Here is a 27462-nt window from a genome sequence, read left to right as displayed (position 1 = left end):
ACACACACTTTATTGCTTTCTCTGCAGTCCCAGGCATTGAACCCAGGACCTTGAATATGTTAAGAAAGATCTCTACTGCAGAGCCTAGTGACATACCCCTTTAATCCCAGCACTCAGGAAGCAGAAGCAGGTAGTGAGTTTGAGGCCAGCCTGGACTATATAGTGAGTTCCAGACCATCCAGATCTACAAAGTGAGACCTTGTCTCAAAAAGCAAACAGAAAGAAAAGAGAAAAGTTCTGCCATTGAGCTATCTCCCTAGACTTTAAGGAGAATGACTAAGGCAAACAGAATCCCCATGGAAGTCAGGATTTGTCTTAGCCCTAAGATAACATAGAAGTCACTTAGGCTGTTATAATGTACGAATGACATCTCTCAAGGATGAGTTTTATGGCCTAGAAGTAATGGATAAGGTTTTAAGGGAAAATGGTTTATAATAGTAAAACAAATTCTGGAAGATACAGTCTGGCTCATCAGACAGAAAAGGATCACCAGGTTATAAAACTACATCCATTCCTAACATTCCAGGAAGAACAACTGAACATCTATTCCACTGAAGAGAAGCTTTGTGTTTAATTTTCCTGGCTTCTCCAGTGCTTATCTGTGTGTACAAGGCCTTTTATGGCATCTATAACCCTGCGTGTATGCCTCTGCACCATGTGCTTGCCTGGTGCTCAGGCAGATCAGAAGGCATTGAACCCCTCCAACTAGAGTTAACAGATGGTTGTGAATGGCCATGTGAGAGCTTAGAACCCAACACTGTCCTCTACAGGAGCTACAAGTGCTCGTAACCACTGACCTGTCTCTGGTCATTTTTTATTTTCAACATTTATTTATTATGTATACAGTGTTCTACCTGCATGTCAGAAGAAAGCACCAAATCTCATTATAGATGTTTGTGAGCCACCATGTGGTTCCTGGGAATTGAACTCAGGACCTCTGGAAAAGAAGTCAGTGCTCTTAACCTCTGAGCCATCTCTCCAGCCCCTGGTCATTTTGTTTTTAATTCTTTCTTCTTCAACAGTAGCTCACAGAGCCTCAGCCATGCAGCCTAAGTCTCCTTCCTTTTCCAAACTACTCAGAAAAACATGCTTTTTTTTTTTTTTTCTAACTCTTCAAAGCATGCTTTCCCTAACACTTGGGCATCACTTTTTCTCTAAAGCCTCCCTCCTTGTATAGCTGGCCTCCATGCCAACTTAACTCCAACAGCATAGCTTTCTGTCTTTGTCTCTCCATCTTCCTCCTCTAGGCAGCTGCCTTCCCTGGGAGTTTTCTTTTCAACTATAATAAAATTGTCCTCAAATTCAATTCTTACTAGGTTCTCTTCATAATAAAACAAACCATTTATGTATAAGTCCTTTATTGAACTGTTTTCACTGAATAAGGGAGCACCAAAAATTGGGAAATAGCTTAGATGTGAAGGGTATGAGTTTACCCCTGTGTTTCTGGGTGGGTACCAGTGGTGTTGGGAGTCCCACTGTGGTACCCAGACTGGCCTCACACTCTTGACCACAGGTGATCTTCCTGTCCCCAACTTGGATTAGTTGTGATTATAGGCATGTGCCACTGCCCCATGGTGTCTAGCTTTATATAAAAATGTACTAGCTGGATTCATTTTTTTCTTTGTTTGTTTGTTTTGTTTTGTTGAGACAGGGTTTCTCTGTGTAGTTTTGGTGCCTGTCCTGGAACTCACTCTGTAGACCAGGCTGGCCTCGAACTCACAGAGATCCACCTGGCTCTGCCTCCCAAGTGCTGGGATTAAAAGCATGCACCACCACTGCCTGGCCTGGATTCATTTTTAATATCTGGGTATTTCAGAAATAAAGCCTTATACTGAATACTTTCTTCTCCCTCTGAAGAAGTTAGAAATGACTGCTCTTAAGTCGTGCTTATTTCCTAAGCAGAAAGTTCTTTTATGCCTTTTAGGATTATATTCAACTCTTGCATCCCTGGTGTCAAGTCAATGTTGGATCCTGTCGCTTTATGCTGGGACGGTGTTACCTGGTTACAGGAGAAGTACAGAAGGTAAACTCCATTTGAGTGGTGAGCAAACCAATGCAAGGCAGAGAACTGGCTTCCATCTGACTAGGAAATAGGAAATGGTAGGCACAGACTTTTATAGAAAGTTTAAAGAAGACTGAGCAGTAAAGGCATCATACGTATGTCAGGATTGCCCGGGTACTTGTGCTTGGTTAATTAGTACAGGAAGTAAGAAGAAAACATTAAAACCCCTCTGCCCCAGTGCAGATGTGTTGAGGAATTAGTGATGCATTTACTTAAAGGTTCACATAGTTGGAGCTGGTAGATGGTTCACAGGGAAGAGCTCAGACTGTCATTCCAGAGGATTTAGGTTTAATTCCCAGTCTATGTCACAGCCCATAGCCAAGTGTAACTCCAGTACAGACAATCTGACATACATGCAGGCAAAATATCCATACAGGATAAAGTTTAAGGAAAAAAAAAAAGATTGACCTAGTGAACAATCAATCATACAACTACCAGTCACATTCTGTAGTTGGTAACATGCTGTTGTAGTTGCCTTATTACTAATTTATCAGATTAAAAAATTAAAGTTTTTAAAAACCCAAATAGACATCTTATTAAAGTTTACATGTATGTCTGAGATACTAGTGATTAAATCTAGAGCCTAACATGCTAGACAAGTCCACTTTCCACTGAGCTATATCTATGGACCAACTCCACCTTTGTTAATTAAATAATAGGAACTTATTCCCTCAAAGTGTAAGATCAAGGTATGGATAGAACTGGCTTAGTTCTGATCCCCCCCCCCCCTTTCTTCTTTTTCTTTAATGATTTATTTTACGTGCATTGGTGTTTTATCTTTTTGTTGTTGTTGTTGTTGTTTTGGTTTTTCGAGACAGGGTTTCTCTGTAGCTTTGGAACCTGTCCTGGACTTGCTCTGTAGACCAGGCTGGTCTCAAACTCACAGAGATCCACCTGCCTCTGCCTCCCGAGTGCTGGGATTACAGGCGTGCACCACCACCGCGTGGTGTTTTATTTTTGAAGGTGTCAGATCCCCTATAACTGGAGTTACAGATAGTTGTGAGCTGCCATGTGGGTGCTGGGAATTGAACCCGGTTCCTCTGGAAGAGCAGTCAGTGCTCATAACCACTGAGCCATCTCTCCAGCCCCCAGGTTCTTTTTTTTCTAAATGAGAAAATTTTAAGAAAAATTGTAGCCAGGCGGTGGTGGTGCACGCCTTTAATCCCAGCACTCAGGAGGCAGAGGCAGGTGGATCTCTGTGAGTTCGAGGCCAGCCTGGTCTCCAAAGAGAGTTCCACGAAAGGCGCAAACCCTGTCTCGGAAAAAAAAAAAAAAAAAAGAAGAAGAAGAAAAATTGTAAAGGATTCCTCAAATTTTAGATTTGGCAACCAGGCATGGTAATGCATAGCTTTAACCCCAGCACTGGGAGGCCCAGGTAGGCACATCAATACAGGTAGGGCTTCATTTAGAGATCCTGTCTCCAAAAAACAAAACAGATAAACAAAGAACATTTAGATTTGACAGAAGATGTGAATGTAGTATAGGCTTTCTTAAGCAGTTCTGTTTCCATTTTAGCTTTTTCTAGTACGTGCACCCTGATTTATAGCAACTAGAATTGGAATAAACGTCTTGTTTGTTGAAACAGAGTCTCACTATGTAGCCCAAGCTGGCTTCCTACTCAAAGATCTTCCTCTCTCTGCCTCAAGGCTGTTGAAGTTAGAAATGTGTCCCACTGTGCTCAACCTTGGAATGATCTCTTGTAAGTCACTTTGTATTTTATTCTTTATCTCTTCAGGCTCTGGAATGTTTCTGTCAGGCAGCATCTGAAGTGGGCAAAGAAGAATTCTTAGATCGCTTGATTCGCTCAGAGGATGGGGAGATTGTGTCCACTCCGAAACTGCAATATTATGATAAGGTACAGTGTTGGGAGCTGGCCCTTCTCCAACCACTCTGTATGGAAGTACAACTGAAGTACATACATGGTCTTGGCATTTAATTGTTCCTAGAACTTTCAAGCAAAAACAGAAGTGGAAAACTCATTATTTACATTCATTTCAATAATAAATATATACTGAAGGTGTTACTTATTTAATGAAAGATTTTAAATTATTTTCCAAGCAATAAAATACTCATAGAAGTAACAGGTGTGGTATATGTATAGGTGTGCTTACCCCTGGAGGGCAAAGGTCAATTTCATATATCTTTTCAGTATCACACTCCATCTTTCTATCTTTATTTTATTTTTTTAAATCTATTTCATGTGTGTGGATGTTTTGCCTGGACGTTAGGTACACCATATGCTGAGTGCCTTGTGCCTGCAGAGCTCAGAAAGAGGGTATTGGGTCCTCTGGAACTGGAATTATGGATGATTGTGAGCCACCATGTGGGTGCTGAAAATCTAACTCGGTCCTCTGCAGGAGAGCCATCTCTCCAGCCCCACCTCCATCTTTTCTTAATGTACAGATTTGTTTTTATTTGTGTGTCTGTGTTTGTGTGAGAGTATATCACATGTGTGGGTGCCCTTATTAAAGGCTAGAAAAAGGAGTGTTCCCCTGGTGCTGAAGTTACAAGTGGTTTTGAGCTGCTGTACAGTGCTGGGAACCCAACTGGCTTTCTGGAAGAGCAGGAAGCATCTTAACCCCTGAACCATCTCTCCAGTCCCCACCTTATTTTTGAGGCAGGATCTCTCACTGAACCTAGAACCAGCCATTTTGGCTTGATTGGCTGGCCATTGATCCCTTTCCTCTACCAGTATCCACCTATCTCTGCCTCCGACTACTGGACTTACTGTTGCACACTGCCACGCCCTCCCCGCCTTTTACACAGGTGTTGGGGATCCAGTTTCAGGTCATCATATTTGAACAGCAAGTGCTTTATCAGTGAGTGGTCATCTCCCTAGCCTTCTATGTTCTGGATGAGACTCTTCCATGAGATCATGAATAGGGTTTTCCACTTACAGTGACATATCCTCATTCAGAAAGTTTTGACCCTCATCTTCCATGTGGTGGCATGGGCAAGGGAGATGGGCATGCTGCTGTGACAAATGGGAGAGCTGGTCCTGCCCCTCACCAGCTGCAGCACTTGGGAGAGTGGGCCATGTACCAAGCCTGTGCAACAGAGTAGAGCTGGCCCAGATGTGCAGGTGAGCCAGCCTGAGGGCAGGAGAGCAGGAGAACTGGCCCTGCCCCTTGCTGCCTGCTGCTTTGGGTGAACTAGCCAGGGCATGCTGGAGAGCTCACCCTGGTGCTGAGGATGAGGGAGAGCTGGCAGGCTGACCAACTCAGCTTCCACCCAGGCCCAGACCAAGGCTATGAGTTGGCACACCCCACTTCCACCCCATCTATGAACTGATAGAGCACATGAAGGGGCCAGTCCTGAAGATCCAAAGCGGCAGGATCGCCATGTCACAGAGCAACAACAGGATATCCAATATTAACAGTGTAGCTGAAGCTAGAGGCCTTGAATCAGACCAATGACTCATTGCAATGAACACTTGCAAGCAAAGATGTATGAACTAAAGGGTTTACTGTGTGACTCGCAGTGTCACACTACAGCTTCCATGAGAAGATTTTGTTCTTTTAAAATGTATTGTATTTTGGAGGGCAGGTGGCAAGGGCATAGAGTGGATACCCTAAGGGACAGGGAAATGAATGGGATCAGCATGCAGGATGTGAAATCCCAAAGAACCCATAGAAAGTTTAAGGGTGGGGGGTGGAAATGAAAGTTTTGAATTTGGATATTTTGGATTTTAGATTTTTAGTTTAGGGATGATCAATCTGTAGTAAGATTGTACTTATTCTTCCAAAGTTACTTCCTTGATTCTCGAGTGGGAAAGAGACTAGACATACATATATATGTTGCTATATAGTGCGTATATATCGTATATTTATATAATAATGTTATATGTATATAGTGGTGTGTGTGTGTGTGTGTGTGTGTAGTGATGTTACTAAATATTTGATAGAAGTGAAGCAGATCAAGGGGATAGATGAAGAAATGTTACCTTGTTATCAAAATACCTTGGAAACTGGAGGTTTGGGTTCCAAGACTAAACTTGGGCAGGTTATTTACTGATAGTCTATATTCATTTGCTGTGAGAACACCATAGAGACCTTCAGTGATTAGAGTAATTTTTGTACTCTGAGCTTACTGGGTGCAAATGGAAGGACATAGACATTTCCATGTCTTTGGGAACTTTTCATTATTTATCATATCTGTCAATAGGGAAAGAACAAATGTCTGTGCCTATGGTTTCAGTACTTGGGAGGCTAAGACATGAGGATCAATTGAATTCAGGAGTTCCATTCAATCTGGCAATGTAATAAGGCCCTATCTATAAATTAAATAAATAAATAGGACAACCAAAAGCCCTCATTAATAGTGGTTCTTAACAATGTTCTGTAGAGAATGTTTAAATTATCTCTTAAACTTCACCTGTCTGTCTCAACCTGACACTAGCAAACAGAATTAATCTGTAACTGGAGCCAGTCAGTGTAGTAGCATTTTCTAGTAAAACAAAGGATTTTACACTGAGCTGTGGTTGGGCCGGTTGGCTGGTTGGCTGGTTTTTGATGCAGCATCTCATGTAGCCCAGGCTGGCTGAACTCACTGTGTAGCTCTTCTTACCTTCACATCCCAAACCTGGGATTATATGCACTCTAATGCCCAGCTCAGCTGGAAAATCTTAAACGTTATCCAAATTATTCTGACCATCGTGGCACCTCACCTGTGGTGCTAGTTAACTGACCAGGTCCTCAAACATGCTGTCTATGCAAGGAACTAAGCAGCAACGCTTCATTTCCCTTGTGAGCCTTTGATTTCATCATGATCTCGCCTCACTACCTTTTCTGAACACCGTAAAACCATTGGCATTCTGCTGCATTTTCTTTAGTCTGTATGTGTCTGTGCGTGTGAATGTCAGTGCGCAGGGAGACTCCAGATCTCCCCAGAGCTAAGGTTACAGGCAGACAAGTGCTGCCCGGTGTGGGTGCTAGGAACTGCACACCAGTACACTGCAAGAGCTGAACATGCTTGCACCTGCAGAGCCATCTCTCCAGCCCCCAGTCACTTGAATTTTAACAGAAATGTCTTCACTTGGTAGGTTCTACGTCTCCTGGATGTTGTTGGATTGCCTGAACTGGTTATTCAGCTGGCCACCTCAGCAATTACTGAAGCTGGTGGTGACTGGAGAAGTCAGGTAAAACTAACTCAGTTTGACTGTTTTCCCTAATATTTGTTATGGATGTGGTATTTTAATTTCTAATGCTCTCTTTTGATACTCGGTTCAGGCTACTTTAAGAACGTGCATTTTCAAACATCATTTGGACTTGGGTCACAATAGCCAAGCATATGAGGCCTTAACCCAAATTCCTGATTCGAGCAGGTAATCTCCTAGTCATTTTTAGAGAAGACAGTTTGCCAGCCCTGTTTAACTCACTAAGACAATTCACCCTCATCTCTTCCTCTCTCCCTGTAGGCAGTTAGACTGTTTGCGACAGCTGGTGGTGGTTCTTTGTGAGCGCTCCCAGCTACAGGATCTTGTAGAGTTTCCCTATGTGAATCTGCATAATGAAGTAAGTGAGTTATCCACTTCTGTCAAGTAGCAAGTCTGCTTGCCAGGATTGCTACTAACTTCAACATCTGATTTCTCCTCTTTTGTTAGGTTGTAGGAATAATTGAATCACGTGCTAGAGCTGTAGACCTTATGACTCACAATTACTACGAACTTCTCTATGCTTTTCACATCTACCGCCACAATTACCGAAAAGGTGAGCAACTGAACTAGAACCTTGGTGTTGAAAGCAACTTTATGAGTTTAGTCATAGTTCCAAAAACATTGTGTATTGAACATGTGTTTTAAATATATTTAAGTAGAAGGTTAGTTTCAACCTTTTGATGATTGTCTAGTAACATTGGAGATACATGTATTTGTGTCTAATAACATTGAAAAAATAGGCTGGAGAGATGGCACAGGTTGAGAGTGCCGACTGCTGCACCAGAGGACCCGGGTTCAATTCCCGGCACCCACATGGCAATGCACAACTGTCTGCAACTCTGAGATCTGACACACTCACACAGACATGCATGCAGACAAAACTCCAATGCACATAATAAAAATAAACTAAAAAAAATCATGTAATGTCAGAAAAAATTAACTGTGTGTGTGTGTGTATAGGTGTGTAGGGGTGGGGGGTAGGCTCCCATTCTGGGACATTTTCAAGTGATTTCCAGTGAGCTGTTACTCTGCACTGTTCTTCCTGATTGTGAGGGGAACATTGGCTTTCTCGAACTAGAAGTACTTTGTGCTCCTTAGTGTTTAACTCCTGTGCTCATTCAGACTTGGCTGCCTCCTTTCTTCTTTTTTTTTTTTTTTTTTTAAGTTTTTAAAAATTTATTTATTATGTATACAGAAGAGGGCGCCAGATCTCATTACAGATGGTTGTGAGCCACCATGTGGTTGCTGGGAATTGAACTCAGGACCTCTGGAAGAGCAGCCAGTGCTCTTAACCTCTGAGCCATCTCTCCAGCCCTTTATTTTGCTTCTTAAAATAAAATCCTAACTGCTTAAATGTACTTAAGTCATCTGAATATAATAGATAGTCTTCTCTATTATCAGTGGTTGAATTGAATTGTTATATCCCTTCAGTATTATGCAATTCTTTAAAAAGAGGTGACAATTTGACATTCAGAAGTAATTAAATGAAAACTGGCCAGTGGTGGCACACACCTTTAATCCCAGCAATGGGAGGCAGAGACAGGAGGATCACTGTGAGTTTGAGGCCAACTTGGACTACAGATTGAGTTCCAGGACAGCCAAGGCTATACAAGAAACCCTGTCCAAAAAAAAAAAAAATAATTAATTAAATTAAATGAGCCACTTCAATTCTAGAACTCAGGATGCAGAAGCAAGTGGCTGGGTTGGAGGCCTTCATGGCCTCCATAAAGAGCTTCAGGCCAGCCAAGGATACATAGTGAAACCCTGTCTCAAAAAAAAAAAAAAAAAAAAAAATTAAATTTTTTAAAAAAGCAAAAAAAAGAAGTTATCAAATGAGTAGGCATTGTAGTGTGTACCGTTAATCCCAGCATTTGGAAGGCTGAGGCAGGGGGACAGTGAGTGAGTTCATGGGTAGCCTGTGTTTAAAAGTCCATTTAATAAAACCTATTAGAGATGTAGGACTAGGATTAGCTCAATTGATTGTTTGCCTAGCATGCAGCAAGCTCTGGTTTACTGATCAGCACCACATAAAGGGGGGATGGTGGTACACACCACACCTATAATCCTAGATCTGGAAGTTAGAAGCAGGAAGATCAAAAGTTCAGGGGCTGGAGAGATGGCTCAGAGGTTAAGAGCACTGGCTGCTCTTGCAGAGGACCTGGTTCAATTCCCAGCACCCACATGGTGGCTCACAACTGTGTATAACTCTAGTATCAGGGGATCTGACAACTTTGCACAGACATACATGCATGTAGAACACCAATGCACATAAAATAACAAAAATATATTATTAAAAAATAATAAATGGAGAGATGGCTCAGAGGTTAAGAGCACTGACTGCTCTTCCAAGGTCCTGAATTCAATACTCAGCAACCACATGGTGGCTCACAACCATCTGCAATGAGATCTGGCGCCCTCTTCTGGCCTGCAGTCATACATGCTGTATACATAATAAATAAATTTAAAAAAAAAAAATCACAAGTTCTAGGTCATTCTTGGACCACTGCTACATAAGACCAGGTCTAAAAATAGGGTTGTCGAGTGTAGTGGGAGAGGCTAGATTAGAGATAAAATTCAATCAGACGAGAAAAATGAATGACTTAAAAATAATTTGATATGGCTGAGTGTGGTGGTATATATGTTTAATCCCAATAGGGGCCAGCCTGGTCTACATAGTGAGATCTTGTCTCACATAATAATTTTAGAGCAGATCTGAGGATATAGTTCAGAGGCAGATCATTTGCCTAGCATGTTTAAGGCCCTAGGCTCAGTCCTCAAAAATGAAGTGAAAAAATTACTAAAGAAGTTACCAGATGATATCTTAGTAATCTGGTTTGGGACCAGCAAGATGACTCAGCAGGTAAAGGTGCTTGCTGCCTGGTGACCTGATTTTGATTCCCAGAGACCACTTCTATTTGCTGATTGTGTGAAGAGTTAAGTTACAGGGGCTGGAAAGAAGGCTCAGCAGAGGGGTTGGGGATTTAGCTCAGTGGTAGAGTGCTTGCCTAGCAAGCACAAGGTCCTGGGTTCGATCCTCAGCTCTGGCAAAAAAAAAAAAAAAAAAAAAAAAAAGAAGGCTCAGCAGTTAGAGCACTGGCTGCTCTCCCAGAGGACCCAGGTTCAATTCCCAGCACCCACATGGCAGCTCATAACTGTCTCTAACTCCAGTTCCAGGGGATCTGACACCTTCATACCAACACACATAAAATAAAGTTAAATAAATGTGAAAAAAAAAAAGTAAGTTACAGATGTCATAACTCTTAATATATAAATATTGCAGATGACTATGGACATTCTTTTTTTAGTAGCTCTGGCTGTACTAGAACTCACAGAGATCCACCTGCCCATGCTTCCCAAGTGCTGGGATTAAAGGTGTGCACGACCACCATGTCAGGTGACATCCTCTTATACCAACATATAAAATAAGGGCTAGAGAATTAGCTCAGCACTTAAGAGCACTTGCTGCACAATCATATGGATGAGAGTTTCAAATGCACAGAATACTAGGTGATGGACAGACATACATATAGGCAGATATCCATACATTAAACAACTACAAATGAACTACTAAGTGGTAAATTTTATGCCATGTGCATTTTATCACTATTTTTTAAAAGGATTGATTACAAGGGCCTGGAGAGATGAGCTATATATACACTGAAAGCCTACACTTCTCTTGCAGAAGACTTAAGTTTGGTTATCAACAACATCAGGTGGCTCACACCACCTTAAGTCCAGTTCCAGGGATCTATGTCCTCTATGGGCAGTTGGACATGTGCACAAACACCTTCTTCCACCATGTACACATAACCAAAACTGAAAAAAATAAAATCTTTTTTTTTTTTTTTAAGGAAATTCTTTTTGTTTTTGGTTTTCTCGAGACAGGGTTTCTCTATGTAGTTTTGGCACCTTTCCTGGAACTCGCTCTGTAGCCCAGGCGGGCCTCAAACTCACCTGGCTCTGCTTCCCAAGTGCTGGGATTTAAGGTGTGGGCCACCACCGCCTGGCTTGTTGTGTTTTTAAAGAAAGATTCTTACTGTATAACTTAGCCTGGTCTCCAACTCATGATCCTCCTGCCTCAGGCAGCTATATACTAGGATTAGAGGCAGGTGCCACCATTCCTGGATGAGTTTATACGTTTTGAAAGATACAGATGGTTGTTAGTTGCCCATCGTGCATCAATGCCTGTGCAACATTAACACAAGCTCTTGCCCCTGAGCCAGCTCTCTTGAGTGGGGTTTTTAGTTAATTTCTTCTGTGCATATGTGCAGACTTGTGGACAGTTTACAGAGTGGTTTTCTCCTCCGATCATGGGAGCTCCAAGGGTCAAATGCAGGTTGTCCAGTTTGGCGACAGTGCCTTTATTCCTTAGCTGTCCCCAGCCCCATGTTGGCAGTTTTTAACCTTTTTTTTTTTTTTTCAAACTCGGGGACCAGGCCTTAGGCAAAGGCTCTACAACTGAACTACTTCTCGCCTTTTTTCCCTCCCCTTTCTCTGCTAGCCATTTGTAAGTGAACTGTTGAGAGGTAACTAGAGTTCCACATGTTGTATGACTGCTCTCCAAAACTCTTTTCCTCCTAGAACTGAAGGCCTGTGCCACTGTTCTACCCCGCACTCCGTCCCTAGCACACGCTGTCCCGGTTGCCTTCTCTGTGTTTGGCTGCCATTTTTTCTCTTTTTTGGTCTTTCGAGACAGGGTTTCTCTGTAGCTTTGGAGCCTGTCCTGGACTAGCTCTGTAGACCAGGCTGGTCTCAAACTCACAGAGATCCACCTCCTCTGCCTCCCGAGTGCTGGGATTACAGGCGTGTGTCACCACTGCCCGTCGAAACTGGCTTTTTGAATTAGCTAGACTTTAGGGTTTGTCCATGTAGTTGTATATGTTAGAATTTCCTCCCCCCCCACCCCTTTAAGATTGAATTATATGAGGTTGGGGATTTAGCTCAGTGGTAGAGCGCTTGCCTAGCAAGAGCAAGGCCCTGGGTTCGATCCTCATCTCAAAAAAAAAAAAAGATTGAATTCTATGATTCAGATATGAATCAGGATTATATGATTAGTATGTATGGAGGCTCTGGGTTTGATTACCAGCTAATGGGAGAAATCCACGAAGTCTATTTAATGAGCAAAGGAATCTCACAACCTTGGGGAGATTGACCATAGGGTCCAGGAAAGCTGAGCTATGTCTCATGCTGATGTGCCTGGACCAAGATCTCAGCATCCTAGCCATGAGGGACCCAAGAATGAGCCGCTTACGTGCATTCCAGGTCTTAAGGGCCCCCAGTGGCTACGCCCTAGGGGCAGGTACTTCCAGGTCATAGGCAGGTGTAGCAGTTACCTGCTGCCTCACACAGGGTGGTGCTTCAAGGTCAAAGCTGGGACAGCTACCCACTACAACCAGCACCACTACATGTCCCCCCCCCCAATACGTTATGGATGTATCAGTATATCATGTTTTGTTTTTCTGTCCATCAGTGGGTACATGAATCACTTTTGCATTCTGGCCATTGTGAATAAAGCTTCAGTATATATAATCTCTTCAAGGTCTTGCTTTCCAAAAGCCAGAAATGGAGGAGAGGGAGAGCACAGCTAGTAGAGCACTTGGTGAGCAGGCAGAGGACCTAAAAAGCTGGGCATGGTCTTGTGTTCTCTTGCCAGCCTGGCACACATCCTAGAGTGGAGACAGATGGAATTCCGTGGCTCCGTGCTCAGCTAGCCTAGCCCACTAGAGAGCGCCAGACCAGTGAGAGAGATTCTGTCTCACAACAAAGTGGATGGCTCCTGAGGAACAACACCCAAGCTTGTCCTCTTCACACACACACACACACACACACACACACAAATAAATAGCCAGGCATGGTGGTACTTGACTGTAATCCATCAATGGGGACATAAATGCAGGATCGAGAACCAAAATCATCTTTAGCTACAGAGTGAACTCAAGGCAAGCCAGGACTCATAGCTACTGTACTTTTTACATTTCCTGAAAAGGTGCCACAAGGGTTGTTCTCCACATTTTCCCCAACTGTTTTTATGTGTGGCTTTAAGTGAGACTCAGTGTTGCCTTAAATTTTAGTGCCTCTTGTAAAACAGATTCTTTTTGTATGTGTGAAGCAACATTTTTGTCTAATTTACTCTTGTCTCACAGCTGGTACAGTGATGTTTGAATATGGTATGCGTCTTGGCAGAGAGGTTCGAACTCTCCGGGGACTTGAGAAGCAAGGCAACTGTTACCTGGCTGCTATTAACTGTCTACGCCTTATTCGTCCAGAGTATGCATGGATCGTGCAGCCAGCCTCTGGGGCAGTGGTAGGGAAACTTCCCTGGGGATTTCGAACCATTAGCTGTTGTTTCGGCCTTTCAGCGCTCACCTCCCTCCCTTCCTTTCATTTAAAATGTCTGCTGAGGATGCTGGTCACGGTGGCACAGACCTATAATCCCAGCACAGTGAGGCTCGGGACTTCAAAGCCAGCTGCTCTACATGGGACCCTGTCTCAAAAAAAGTGCTTAATAAATGATAGCCACTTTTAAATTCAGTCGTGTTTATTAATATCCTGCTCATAGCTTTTTTTTGGGGGGGGGGTTCTAGACAGTTTCTCTGTATAGCCTTGGCTGTCCTGGAACTTGCTCTGTAGATCTGGCTGGCTTCGAACTCACAGAGATCCACCTGCCTCTGCCTCCCGAGTGCTGGGATCGAAGGTGTGCGCCGCCGCTGCCGCCGCCGCCACCACCACCCGGCTGCTGATAGCTTTTAGTGTTACTAGGCTGTTGCCCAAGGTTACCACTAAGTGGTAGAACTATGGATCTGGTGAAAAGCATATGATTTATCTACAGATCAAATCTATGACCTTGGTCTAAATAACATGTAGATAAATGAGTCCTCTTGATAAACAGCTCCATTTTGTTGTGTGATGGGCACAGAACCCTGTAAGAAGAATTATGCCACTGAATAAAAATAATTGCCAGCTATGATTTCTTTGAGGCTAGCCTGGTCTACATAGTGAGTTCCAGGACAGCTTAAGCTACATAGTGAGACCCTCATTCAAAAAATTTAAAAAACAACAAAATTCTATTGAAAATTTAAACATGAATGCTCTAACAGTTAATGCTATAAAAATAAAATACTGTCTTTTAGCCAGGCATTTTAATCCCAAGAGACAGAGGCTTGTGGATTTTTGTGAATTAGAGGCCAGTCTGGTCTACTAAGCAAATTCCAGGACAGCCAAGGCTACACAGAGAGACTGTCTTTCCCAATTAAGTCACTGGCCTTTGTCTTTCAGTCTGATCGCCCTGGAGCGTCTCCTAAGAGGGATCATGATGGCGAGTGCACAGCTGCCCCAAGTGAGTCATGAGTTTCTCATCTTTGGACAGTAGCTATTGTTATAGTTCAGGAAACATGGATTGTAGGGTCCGTGTCATAGTAATTATATGTAACATAGACAGATGGTAACATTACTTAGATATAATGCTGTAAATATTACACATAGTCGGTACATATGGTAAAATTAACTTATTTTGGTTTAGTTTCAACTTTCCAATCTGCCAAAAGTTGTCTTTATAGGCCTTTGAAATACCATTCTGGCTCTCTCTCTTTTTCCGCATTCTCTCCTTCCATATTCCCCCCTCCACATGGTGTCTCTCTCTCTTTCTCTCTCTCTCTCCCCCCTCCCTCCCTCCCTCCCTTCCTCCCTCCTTCTAAATAAAGCTCTAGAAAGGTTAAAAAAGAAAGAAAAAGAGAAAAAGAAAATACTGTCACATAAGAAATGAAAATGACTTAAGTGTGGCCTAACCTAGTGGTGGCGCACACCTTTAATCCCAGAACTAGGGAGACAGAGGCAGGCGGAGCTCTATGAGTCTGAGGACAGCCTGGTCTATAGAGTGAGTTTCAGGACAGCCAAGGCCAGAGAAACCATGTTTTGAAAAACACACACACACAAAAAGTGTGTGTGGGGGTGGGGGGGGTGTCTTTAGATTTAGGAAATAGCTCAGTGGATAAAATGTCTGCTGTGCAGGCATGAGGGCCTGAGTTCAGATCCCCTGTACCCACATAAAAAGCTAGGCATATGATGTGTACCTGTAACCTAGCTCTGAAGAAGAGACAGCAAGATCCTTGGAGCTCACTGGCCAGCTAGTGTGGCCCAATTGGGGATCTCTAGGTTCAATGAAAGACATAGTCTCATAAAATAAGGTAGAAAAAAAGTTTTAAAAAAGGTATGGTGACACACATCTTTAATCCCAGCACTCAGAGGCAGGTGTACCATTGGGTTTGAAGGCAACCTGGTCTACATAACAAGTTCTAGGCCAGGCAAGGCTACATACTATCAAAAAAAAAGGTAGAAAGTAAAAGTGTTTATATTGATTGTTGTGTTTAAGTTAACTCAGTACCAAACATCTTCATCAGGATCCTTTGTAAATGGATCATGGCTTTTCACAAAGAGCTTGGACTCCAGATTCAACCCTGCCTCTCTCACTTAGGTGGTTGTAACAGCTAGGTAAAGTTACATTTTTGAAACACTAATCACTCCCCAACTGCAGGTCTTATTTCTAATCATTTCATTTGACTCAGTTGTGTACATAAAGAAAGGGACATTGCTTAATTTTTACTGAATCCTGTTTTCTTCATTTCCTCCTCTATGCCTTGGAAAATTAAATACCTGAGACACCTTGTCCCACTCTCGTCCCCCCAAAGTGAAACGATTTCATGTCTACTCAAGATTAACAAGTTCATGTAATAGACACTTCCTTATACTTTGGGTAATGAAATTTATTTGGTTTCTAGACAATCGGCAAATTGAAATTCTGGAGCTGGAAGATCTGGAAAAAGAATGTTCGTTGGCTCGAATTCGCCTCACGTTGGCTCGGCATGACCCATCAGCAATTGCCATTGCAGGTAGGAATTGAACTTCCAACCAACTGCAGCAATGACACGGGACCAGGCAGGGGGATCGTGGGTCAGGTAGGCCTAAGGCACGAGTGTCGCTGAGATATTGGTCTCATTTGTGAATGCCCTTCAGTGCACTAACTAGCCATATTCCATTTCCACAGGGAGTTCATCAGCAAAGGAGATGGTCACTCTCTTGGTTCAGGCTGGCCTCTTTGACACTGCCATATCACTCTGTCAGACTTTTAAGCTTCCCTTAACACCAGTCTTTGAGGGGCTTGCTTTTAAGTAAGTAAAAATTACCTTTTAGTAGCCTTAATTTTCACCCGGGTGGTGGTGACACATGCCTCTAATCCCTGCACTCGAGAGGCAGAGGCAGGCGGATCTCTGTGAGTTCGAGGCCAGCCTGGGCTACAGAGTGAGTTCCAGGAAAGGCTCCAAAACTACACAGAGACACTCTGTCTCAAAAAACTAAAAGAAGAAGAAAAACAATTGCAAAAAGCCTAATTTTCTAATCAGAGGTTCTGTCTTATAATTTAGTGTGATACAGTAATCAGAAGCTGCTAAACCATTATAAATAAAGAGGTGCTCTGTTTGATTTATGCAAGAATTTTTTAAGTTGATAGTTTATAATTTTATTTTTAAAATGGTCTTTATCAGGAGTAGTGGAGAGGTAAAGGCAAGAGAATCAGGTTCAAGGCCAGCCTCAGCTATATAAAACCATCTCTCAAAAACAAACCAAAAATCTTGATTTTGAGCTTTCTTGAGAAGACACTCTGAATTAGATCATAATGGTGTTCATTCTAGATGAGGCATGTGTTCTTTTCTGTCCTTTGGGGCACCCTTTGACCCGTGTAGTCATTTTTGAAAATTGTTTCTTTCTTGATTCTCCTCTTTCTCATGCATGTGCCAGAAAACAACCCGGGATGTTGTTTCTCAGAAGCTGTCTACCTTGGTTTTGAGACAGGATCTCTTAGCAGGGCCTGGAGCTTGCCCATTAGGCTAGGAGTGCTCCTGTTTCTACCTCCCCAACACTGGGGCTACAGGCATGCCACCATGCCCGGCCTTTCATTTGGCTGCTGGGGTCGAACTTGTGTCCTGCACTTGCAGAGCAAGCACCTCAGCCACTCGGCCACTCAGCTGTCCCTGAATTAATATGAGCTGGAAGTTTAGCACAGTGATAGCCTAGCCTGAGCAGAGTCCTTCCTAAGTCCTGCTCCTAACACGTGGTTTTTGAGACAGGGTTTCTCTCCAGATAGCCCAGGCTGGCCATCTAAGTGCTGGTATTACAGACAACTTTTTATTGAAGTTATAGCTATTGGTAACTCGCTTTGTCAAACATTATAATTTGGGTTGCTGGGGAGATAGCTCAGTGGCTAAGAGCACTAGCTACTTGGCCTTCACAGGCACCAGGATGTAAATGGCAACAGACATACATAAGCAAAACACACACATACATAATAATTTTTTTTTTATGAAACCTTCTAATTTTTTAGTTTGGAGACAGGGTCTGTGTAGCCAAAGCTGGCCTCAAATCTGAGATCCACCTGCCTCTCTCTCCCAAGTACTAGAATTAAAGGTGTTCAGATTGTCTGTTGACAGTGGACAGGCGTATGTGTCATCCAGCTGCATGGCTTTTAGAAGAAGCGAAGCCAGTACACTAGTAATGAATTCAGTGAGGCCAGAGCTAAGTTGTCTTCTGCCGGATGTGGTAGCAGACTCAAGTGGCACTGGAATGGTGCTTACTGCTGGGGGACCGTTGTCATTGCAGGTGCATCAAGTTGCAGTTTGGAGGAGAAGCAGCACAAGCAGAAGCCTGGGCCTGGCTAGCAGCCAATCAGCTGTCTTCCGTCATCACCACTAAGGAGTCCAGGTAGCCCTAGACTTTCTCTAGGCCTGAGTAGATTTACCTCTTGCAAAACTATAGCACTCTTTCCTTGAATAGATAACTTTAAAAAAGATTTGTGTGGATGCTTTGCCTGAGTTTGTGCATGTGAACCTTGGTAACCAGGGAAGTCAGAACTGGAATTATAGGTGGCTGTGAGCCACCATGAGGGTGCCGGGAACTGAACTCAGGGCCTCTGTGAGAGCAACAAGTGCTCTTTGTTGCTGGACCATCTCCCCAGCCCCTTGAGTAGCTTTACACTGACCATTGCACCCTTACTTCTTGTTCTTTGGGGAAAGGGGGTTGTTTGTTTGTTTTTGTTTTTGAGTTTTTTGAGACAAGGTTTCTCTGTGTGGCCTTGACTGTCCCGGCCTTGACTGTCCCAGAATTCACTCTGTAGATCAGGCTGGCCTTAAACTCAGAGAGATCTAGATATATAGACATACACATACAGACACTTAACATATATGCATATACATAAAAATAAATCTTGTACCGGGCAGTAGTGGCGCACACCTTTAATCCCAGCACTTGAAAGGCAGAAGAAGGTGGGTCTCTGAGTTCCAGGACAACCAGAGCTACACAGACAAATCCTGTCTCCAAAAATTATGTTTATGTATGTAAATAAATAAATGTTGTTTTTAAAGTGTTTCTAGCACATGAGTTTGGAGGGGCCATTCCAAATTACAGCTTTTTTACTATTTATTTTTCAGTATTAGTGGGAAACAATTGTTGTGTATGGAGTTCAGAGAAGTTTATGAAGTCAGTTTTCTCCTACCTTTACTCGGCCCCCAGGACCTGACTCCAGTCTAGACTTACTCAGCAAGTGCCTTTACCCACCAAGCCATCTCACACTGGCTCTTAACAGTTTGGGATTTGCTTTTTTTTTTAATTGCAATTTGGGGAGTGACGTGTTTTCCTCAGGGAGTATGTATGGGGCAGAGGACAACTTCCAGGAGTCAGTTCTCTCTTCCACCGGGTAGGTCCCGGGGATCAAACTCAGGTTGTTAGGCTTACCAGCAAGCACTTGTACCTACTAAGATCTGCTGCTCCAGTGGTTGTTTGTGTTTTTTATTTGTTTTGTTTATTTTTGAGACAGGGTTTCTCAGTAACAGCTCTCTCACTTTGTAGACCTGGCTAACCTTTAACTCACAGAGATCTGCCTGCCTCTGCCCCCCAAATGCTGAGATTAAAGGTGTGCGCCATCACTGGCTTGTTTTTATTTTTTTGTTTTTTTGAGACAGAATTTCCTGTAGGCAGGCTCTAGGTCTCCCACCTCCACCTATCAAGTGCTGTAATACTGGCATTTGCCACCACATCTCCCTCTAGCAAAAGGTTTTGTTTTTGTTTTTGTTTTTGTTTTTGTTTTTTAATTTTTGGAGACAAGGTTTCTCTGTATAGTTTTGGTGCATGTCCTGGATCTCACCTGTAGACCAGGCTGGCCTCAAACTCACAGCGATCCTCCTGGCTCTGCTTCCCGAGTGCTGGGATTAAAGGTGTGCGCCACCACCGCCTGGCGAGGACAATAAATCTTAACTCTTTTTTTTTTTTTTTTTTGTAATGTTTTGGTGCTAGAGAGATGATTTAACAGTTAAGAGCACTGGCTGCTCTTCCAGAGGATCTGTATTCAATTCCCAGCACCCACATGGCAGCTAACAACTATAACTCCAGTTTTTATTAGTTCATCCAATTTCTAGTTATCATTTAGCTGTATTACCAATTTAGTTGTTAGCTGGAGAGATGACTTAGCAGTTAAGAACACATACTGCTCGTGCAGAGGACCCTAATTTGATTCCCTGGGACCCACATTGTAGAAAAGAGAGTCAACTCCCAAAGTTGTTCTGTAACTTCCACATTGATGCTATGACATAGGAGCCTACACACACTCACACACACCCTCTGTCTGTCTGTCTGTCTGTCTCTCTCTCTCACACACACACACACACACACACACACACACAAATGTAAACTTATAGAAACTGCTTCAGTATGTCTGCTCATGCCTATAATCACAGCACTCAGGAGGCAGACAATAGGGTCTTAAGATCAGCCTTGTCGGGGTTGGGGATTTAGCTCAGTGGTAGAGGCCCGGGGTTCAATCCTCAGCTCCAAAAAAATAAAGATCAGCCTTGTCTATATAGTGAGACCCCATCTCTAATAATTAATTCATAGGAAAGGAATCTGAACTCCCTTTGTCCTTTTTTTCAAGTGCTACAGATGAAGCATGGAGGCTGTTGTCAACTTACCTGGAAAGATACAAAGTCCAGAATAACTTGTATCATCACTGTGTGATTCACAAGTTGTTGTCTCATGGGGTCCCTCTGCCTAACTGGCTTATAAACAGTTACAAGGTATGTGATGTTGAGGGTGTGACAGTGTGAGAAAGTGTTGACTTACAAGCCAATTGTGGTGGCAGTACTTGGGAAGTGGAGACAAGAAGATCAAGGGGATTTCAAAGCTGTCCATTGCTACATAGTGAGTTCAGGGCCAGCCTAGGGTAAATGACACAGTGTCAAATAGAAGAAGGGCGGCTGGAGATGGCTCAGAGGTTAAGAGCACTGGCTGCTCTTCTAGACATCCTGAGTTCAATTCCCAGCAACCACATCTATAATGAGATCTGGTGCCCTCTTTTACGAAAAGATTTATTAAAAAAAAATATATGGAAGTGGGGGATCAAGAGAATTCACTGATGGATATTTATATCTCAATCACAATTTATTTTGCTCACAGCTTTATAAGTAAACATCCAGAACACATGGCTCATTGTTGTGGCTTCAGTGAGTACCCTCTGTGCTGTGTTAAAGCACAGCAGATGGCACTGTGGTGGGCTGTACAGGAGTGCAATTGGTCACACCATCAGACAGGAAGCCAGAGAGCAGCACAGCCTCCAGCAACTCAGTCTTCTTGAGGACGGCAGTGCCCTCCTCCATCTAGACATCCTCCACTTGGTCCCATTTCTCAGAGGTTCCTCCCTCTCCCAGTCTGTCACACTGGGGCATGTCATCAAGAGCAAAATGGGCTGGGTGGTGGTGGTGGCACACGCCTTTAATCCCAGAACTCGGGAGGCAGAGCCAGGTGGATCTCTGTGAGTTCGAGGCCAGCCTGGGCTACAGAGTGAGTTCCAGGAAAGGCTCTAAAGTTACACAGAGAAACCCTGTCTTGAAACACACACACACACACACCCCAAAAAAAAGCAAAATGGTTTGAATGGTAACGTCTTTAAGATGGAGGTTCTTGGGTCTCATGTCAGACTACAAAGTCAGATTACTTGGGGCAAGAAACCAGAACTCCTTATTTTGACAAGCTATTTATTTTTCATTCGTCTATTTATTTTTTGAGACAGGATCCCACTGTAGCTAGCCCTGGCTGGCCTAGAATTCACTGTAAACTAGGCAGGACTTGAATTTACTATATAAGCCAGGCTAGGCTCAAACTCAGGAGATCCACCAGCCTCTCCCTCCAAGTATGGGAATTTAAAATGTGCAACACCAAGCCAAGTTTTTGTTGTTGTTTTAATATACACAGTGCTTCATAAGTTTATGTTCTTGTATAGGAGCTAGGCCTGCCTTGTCTTTATCATTCTAATTTTAGTATTTATGCTGCTGAGGCAAGCATTTCTGACCTGCTTAGGATATACACTTGAGTTTGAAGAAAATATCTGAAGCACTTTTGGTAGGAGAAGGAAAAATAATCTGAAAGTTACTGCCAATAAAATGGGTGTTTGTTTGTTTGTTTGTTTGTTTGTTTGTTTTGTCAAAAGAATAGCCCAGTGAGGTAAGTGTTAGACATTTGTAATTACAGACTTGGAAGAGTAAGCAGAAGGATTACTATAAATTGAACGCCAGCCTGGCTTACATAGCAAGACCCTGTCTCAAAACAAACAAACAAACAAAAAGAAAACAGTGGTTCAGTTGGTAGAGTGCTTACCTAGCATACAAGAAGCACTGAGCTCAATCCCTAGCACTGCATTAACTGGGTGTAGTGGTGCACATGTAGGGTCAGAAGTTCAATATCAGCCTGAGCTACATGAAGCCCTGCCTCAAACACAGGAAAGTAGAGAAAAGTAGCTAAAATGGGAAAAGTAAAATGAGGTGTATCAGAATGGAGAAAGCATCCTCAATGTAATAAAGTATCCATTGAGTACAGCATGATTACTATAATAGAGTATCCACTGAGTACAGCATCCTCACTTTATCATTGTAATAGAGTACAGCATCCTCACTGTAATAAAGTACCCTTTGAGTAAAGCATGGTCATTGTAATAGAGTACAGCATCCTCACTGTAATAGAATACAAAGGACTGGGCTGGTGGTCCCTATAGACAGATTTTTTTTTCCTGTCCCAACGCCTGTTTCCAAATAATCACTCTAGAGGCTTAATACTATTTACAAGCGTTCAGCTGATGGCTCAGGCTTATTACTAACTAGCTCTTACAACTTTCTATTTCTATTACTCTACATTCTACCAGTGTCTTTACCTGTCCTCCAGCATGTCCTGCTCCTCCTGCCCCAACTCTGCCCTCCTTCTTCCCATCATTCTCAGTTTGACCTTCCAGCCTAACTTCCTGCTCGGCTACTAGCCTGTCAGCTTCTTATTAACCAATGAGAGTGATGCATATTCACAGTATACAGGATTATTCCACGGCAGGTGCCTGCCTTTAATCCCAGCACTCAGGAGGCAGGGGCAGGCAGGTCTCTGAGTTCGAGGCCAGCCTGATCTACAGGAGTTCCAGGACAACTAGGGCTACATAGAGAAACCCTGCCAAGGGTAGGGTGCAGTGGGGTACAGCATCCTCATGTAATGCAGTAAAGCATACTTACTGTTCAAAAATGAGGCTGTTCATCTTTCTATCGCTTGAATTACATAACATACAAATTTAAAACTGGTGGTACTTTTGTATTTCATTGTTTCTGAGAATTGGTGTGTATATTCTGTTACTTCAGTGCTCAGCATTTCTGGGAAGACTATACGTTTTGGTAGTACATTTAGGTGTATGAGCATTTGGTTCCTTGCATAATTTCTAAAACATTCTAGAAGGCAGCACTATTAAGTTCTATTTCAACTGGGAGTAGACATGCTTACAATTGTTGCATTTTACAGAAAGTTGATGCTGCTGAGTTGCTGCGTCTGTACCTTAACTATGACCTTTTAGAAGAAGCTGTCGATTTGGTCTCCGAATATGTGGATGCTGTATTAGGGAAAGGACATCAGTACTTTGGAATTGAGGTAGATGCATACGAATGTTTTCTTTGATTGTGTATTACCACACTAAGTAATAAGTAAGGAAATCTTTAAAATAAATTGCATATAAAGTATGTATTTAGTGATATAGTGCAATATTGATACTCCAGGGATCTCTAGTTTCTTTCTTTTTTTTTTTGAGCTGAGGATCGAACCCAGGGCCTTGCGCTTGCTAGGCAAGCGCTCTACCACTGAGCTAAATCCCCAACCCTCTTTTAAGATTTATTTTTAGCCAGTTATGGTAGTACACACCTTTAATACTAGAACTCGGGAGGCAGAGGTAGGAGGATCTCTGAGTTCGAGGCCAGCCTCATATACAGAGTTCTAGGACATCCAGGACTGTTACACAGAGAAACTCTGTCTCAAAAATAAATGAATAAATAAATTTATTTTTAATTGTGTGTGCGCCCCATACCTGTAGGTGCCTGGAGAGGCCAGAGAGGTATTGGGTTCTCTGGAACTAGAATCACAAGCAGTCGTGAGCTGCCTGATACGGATGCTGGGAATCGAGTTTGGGTCCTCTAGAAGAAGAATGTGCACTCTTTCTATTCTGGCGGTTTTTGTTTTTGTTTTTTAAAGATTTATTTATTATGTATACAGTGTTCTGTCTGCAGGCCAGAAGAGGGTACCAGATCTCATTACAGATGCTTGGGAGCCACCATGTGGTTGCTGGGAATTGAACTCAGGACCTCTGGAAGAACAGCCAGTGCTCTTAACTGCTGAGCCATCTCTCCAGCTCCCCTTTTTTGGTGGTTTTGAGATAGGGTCTCCCTATTATGTATCTTTGATTGTCCTAGAACTATTGTAGACCAGATGAGTGATGGCATAAAGTGTTAATATATTAACTCAATTGAAAGAAAAGGGAGGAATTCGGGTATGAGTGCATTTGTATACACGTAATTTTTTTTTTAAATTATATTTACTTACTATGTGTGCATATACACATGCACAGTGCACATGGAGGTCAGGGAACAACTTGGGGGATTCATTTCTTTCTTTCCACCACGTGATCCAGGAATTGAAATCAGTAACTTAGGCTTGGTGGCAAGTGACATTGTCATCTTACCAGCCCCACAATTTCTTCATGGGGGGTTGGGGGAGGTTAAAGTGTTCATGTATAGAGTCCTGCAAAAGCAACTACCTAGAAGATATGGTGTCATGTTAATAATAGACATTTTCTTTCAGTTCCCACTGTCTGCAACAGCCCCAATGGTATGGCTCCCATACTCCGCTATTGATCAGCTTCTCCAGGCTCTTGGAGAAAACAGTGCCAACAGTCACAACATTGTAGTAAGTAAACCCTTGTCTTCAACAAAGCTCTACTGGCAGGCATACCCTAGGACATGATTATCATTTCTCTGGGAGAGGGAGGACAAAAACCATTTTTGCCCATAATGTGCTGTACCCCCATCCTTTTATAAATAAAAAGTCTAAGCAATAAATTCAAAAGTCTTAAGGAATTATATAGGCTTCAGTTACACAGAGACAATGACCTACAGTTCTTAATATGAGGTGTTAAAATATAACGGTGGTTAGCAGGGTAGCTCTACAGAATGAATAGTACTTGAATACTGTATTCAATTTAATTATCAGTATCCTGAGAGTGACCTCTGTAAACAGTAATGTGTTCTGGAACTCACACTAGCTACAACTTACCCTAAAAAGTTAAATACATAAAATAAAATAGTAGTATTTGCTTCCTCAGTGTTATAAAGATGACTTTTTTGTTTACTAAGATGTCTTCCCAATCCTATCAACTAGAACTCGCAAACTATGGTTGTAAACTACTTATTACAGTAGCACACATCTATAGTCCTAGCTACTGGAGCTGAGGCAAGAAATCAATTCTTTGATCATAGGAGTTCAGGGTCAGCCTGGTGCGTAGGAAAACAGCATCTTTGCAAAAATGAGTGAAAGACTAATTCAGAGAATGAGCTCCTTGCTTTGTCTTTGTTGCCCTCCCTTTTGGTTTGGTAGGTGTATGCTCTAGCTGCTCTCAAACTCATGATCTTCTAGCCTCGGCTTCCCGCATGCTGGGTTATAGGCCTGTGCCACCATACCTAGACCCAAACTGACTTTTGTTTGTTGCAGGGGAGGCGGGGTTGGGTTGGTTTGGCTTTTCTCATGACAGGGTTTCTCTGTGTAGCTCAGGCTGCCCTGGAACTTGCTCTGACCAGGCTGGCCTCGAACTCGCAGAGATCCACCTGCCTCTGCCTCCCAAGTGCTTGGATTAAAAGTGTGTGCTGATTAAGCAGGAAGATGAGATAGCCCTGAAAATTAGTACTATCAGATCTATCAATTTAAAATAAAGACAATATTTGTCCTGCATTTTACTAAGGAGCTAATAATGAATTAGTTAAATCAGATGTAATGTCTCATTCTGGGAAAAGAGGTAGTAATTCTTTCATAAAAATAATCCCAGCACTCAGGAGGCAGAGACAGGTGTATCTCTGAGTGTTTGAGGCCAGCCTAGTAGAGCTACTTAGTGAGACCTTGTCTCAAAAAGGGAAAAAAGATTTAAAAAAAAAAAAAAAAACTGGTGTGGTCTGTTGTGGTGGAAGACAGCAGTAGGATCTGGTGAACAAGAGGCAGGATCGGTCACATTTTCATAAGCAAGGCATTGTGGTGCACAACTTTCATCCTAGGGGGATGTCTCTGGGCCTGGTCTTATAGTGAGATCCAGGCCAACCAGGGCTCTGTACCGAGATCTTGTCTCAGAACAGCAGAACTGGTGCACTAGCACTTGAGAGGAGAAAGCGGGATACACAATGAGACCTTGTCTCGTAAATGAATGGATACATGCATATACATACACGTGGAAACCACATACAAACATCCATGTGGTGTAACTGAATAAATTCATTACAAAAACAGGAATGATTACATATAACAAGGAAGGACCAGTTCTGACTGTAGAATCACAGACTTCTGCGCTGACTGGAAAATAGATGAAGCAGAGCAGCTAACTTCTAATAGTTGACTCTGATTGGAAAAGTCAGAGTGATTCAGTCTCCACTCTTGATCAAGCTAGTCTTTCTTTTCCCTTACAGCTGTCCCAGAAAATTCTTGACAAACTAGCAGACTACCAGCAGAAAGTTGACAAGGCAACACGGGATTTGTTATACCGTCGGGACTTGTGATCTGGACAGCTACCCAGCCTTTGTAACCGATTGGTGCCTCTTAGGGCCTAAGACTACTCCACAGAAACCCTGTGCTCACGCCAGTCTTTATAACTGTTAATGATGTGTATAGCACTAAGTCTGCATTCTGCACAAGAGAAGAGCTGGGGAGTCAGGACCGACCGTGCCTGCTGGTGGTGCTACCGCGGTTTCTGGTTTTCAACCTTCCTCTCCAACGGCTGCTTTTGTATATGATTCTCAAGCTTTTTCAGAGTTTATATTTTTTTAAACTACCGAAGACATCCTTTATCTGCAAATGAATACTCACCTTCACTTTCCATAACACCTAATGACTGTTGGCTTGTTATAACTGGCCACCAAATAGTCACTGCATAGCTCTTCATTTTCTTCCTTTTTTTGTATTTCAGTGGGATTGTTTTGGTCAAGAATTAACATGTATTTTCTGTATGGCAAACAAAGGCTAGTGGTTTTTCATACTCTTTTCATTATTTATTGTAGAGTTTTTCATATGACCATCAATAAAGTATTAAGTAATTTGCCTAGATTAAGTATAAATTATGACCAGCTTTTTAAGGAAAATATATTTTGAGTCTGGCTCTAAGGCTAAAGTTGAGTAAATGTCAGAAAAAAAAATTAATGTCCATCATCTATAAAAGAAACATTGTCATTTTCAAAATGTATTAATTTATGTGATTTATAATAATCAAGCTGGACTTGATCATACAGTTAGTCTGATAATATATTGGACCAAAATAGAATTTTACTGGTCAGAATCAGAAACAGTCATGCATACAAACTACAAACTTTGGGAAAGGTAAAAAAAATAATAACAATAAAAATATCCTTTGATTTTATTTTGTATATTAAGATTTATCTTTGAAGGAAACAGTCTATACTCTTGGTGTTAATGAATACCCTTTGACTTTAGGGTTGTTTGTAAGCCTTTAGAATTTATACTGTCAGCAACCTATTTGTGTTACATAGCTTTTAGCTCTATAATGCTTACTATGAGGTGTTCGGGATTGGCCCTTCCCTTCCCAGCCCTCTAAGCTTGTGGCTTTCCACCACAAAGGCGTTGACCCATCTATGTGCATGTATTCAGC

At 42.5% G+C, this 27462-nt stretch overlaps 1 protein-coding gene across 1 annotated transcript in view; it reads left to right on the top strand.

Annotated features, from left to right (window-relative positions):
* The window catches only part of Nup160 (nucleoporin 160), a 58761-nt gene extending 31548 nt beyond the window's left edge, over window positions 1–27213 (top strand). Inside the window, exons 22-36 of the mRNA XM_036185651.1 lie at window positions 1925–2023; window positions 3798–3917; window positions 7104–7199; window positions 7291–7385; window positions 7479–7575; window positions 7665–7770; window positions 13361–13521; window positions 14493–14553; window positions 15992–16102; window positions 16258–16381; window positions 17865–17966; window positions 20188–20329; window positions 23079–23204; window positions 24405–24509; window positions 26270–27213. Of these exons, the coding sequence (XP_036041544.1) occupies window positions 1925–2023; window positions 3798–3917; window positions 7104–7199; window positions 7291–7385; window positions 7479–7575; window positions 7665–7770; window positions 13361–13521; window positions 14493–14553; window positions 15992–16102; window positions 16258–16381; window positions 17865–17966; window positions 20188–20329; window positions 23079–23204; window positions 24405–24509; window positions 26270–26359 (1635 nt within the window). The 3' untranslated portion in view covers window positions 26360–27213. The remainder of the gene's footprint in view (window positions 1–1924; window positions 2024–3797; window positions 3918–7103; window positions 7200–7290; window positions 7386–7478; window positions 7576–7664; window positions 7771–13360; window positions 13522–14492; window positions 14554–15991; window positions 16103–16257; window positions 16382–17864; window positions 17967–20187; window positions 20330–23078; window positions 23205–24404; window positions 24510–26269) is intronic.
* Window positions 27214–27462: the final 249 nt, after the last annotated feature.

The sequence above is a fragment of the Onychomys torridus genome, chromosome 4, assembly GCF_903995425.1.
Source record: "Onychomys torridus chromosome 4, mOncTor1.1, whole genome shotgun sequence".
Taxonomy (NCBI): domain Eukaryota; kingdom Metazoa; phylum Chordata; class Mammalia; order Rodentia; family Cricetidae; genus Onychomys; species Onychomys torridus.
The sequence above is the reverse complement of the archived record's forward strand: the minus strand, read 5'-3'. Positions and strand labels throughout refer to the sequence as shown.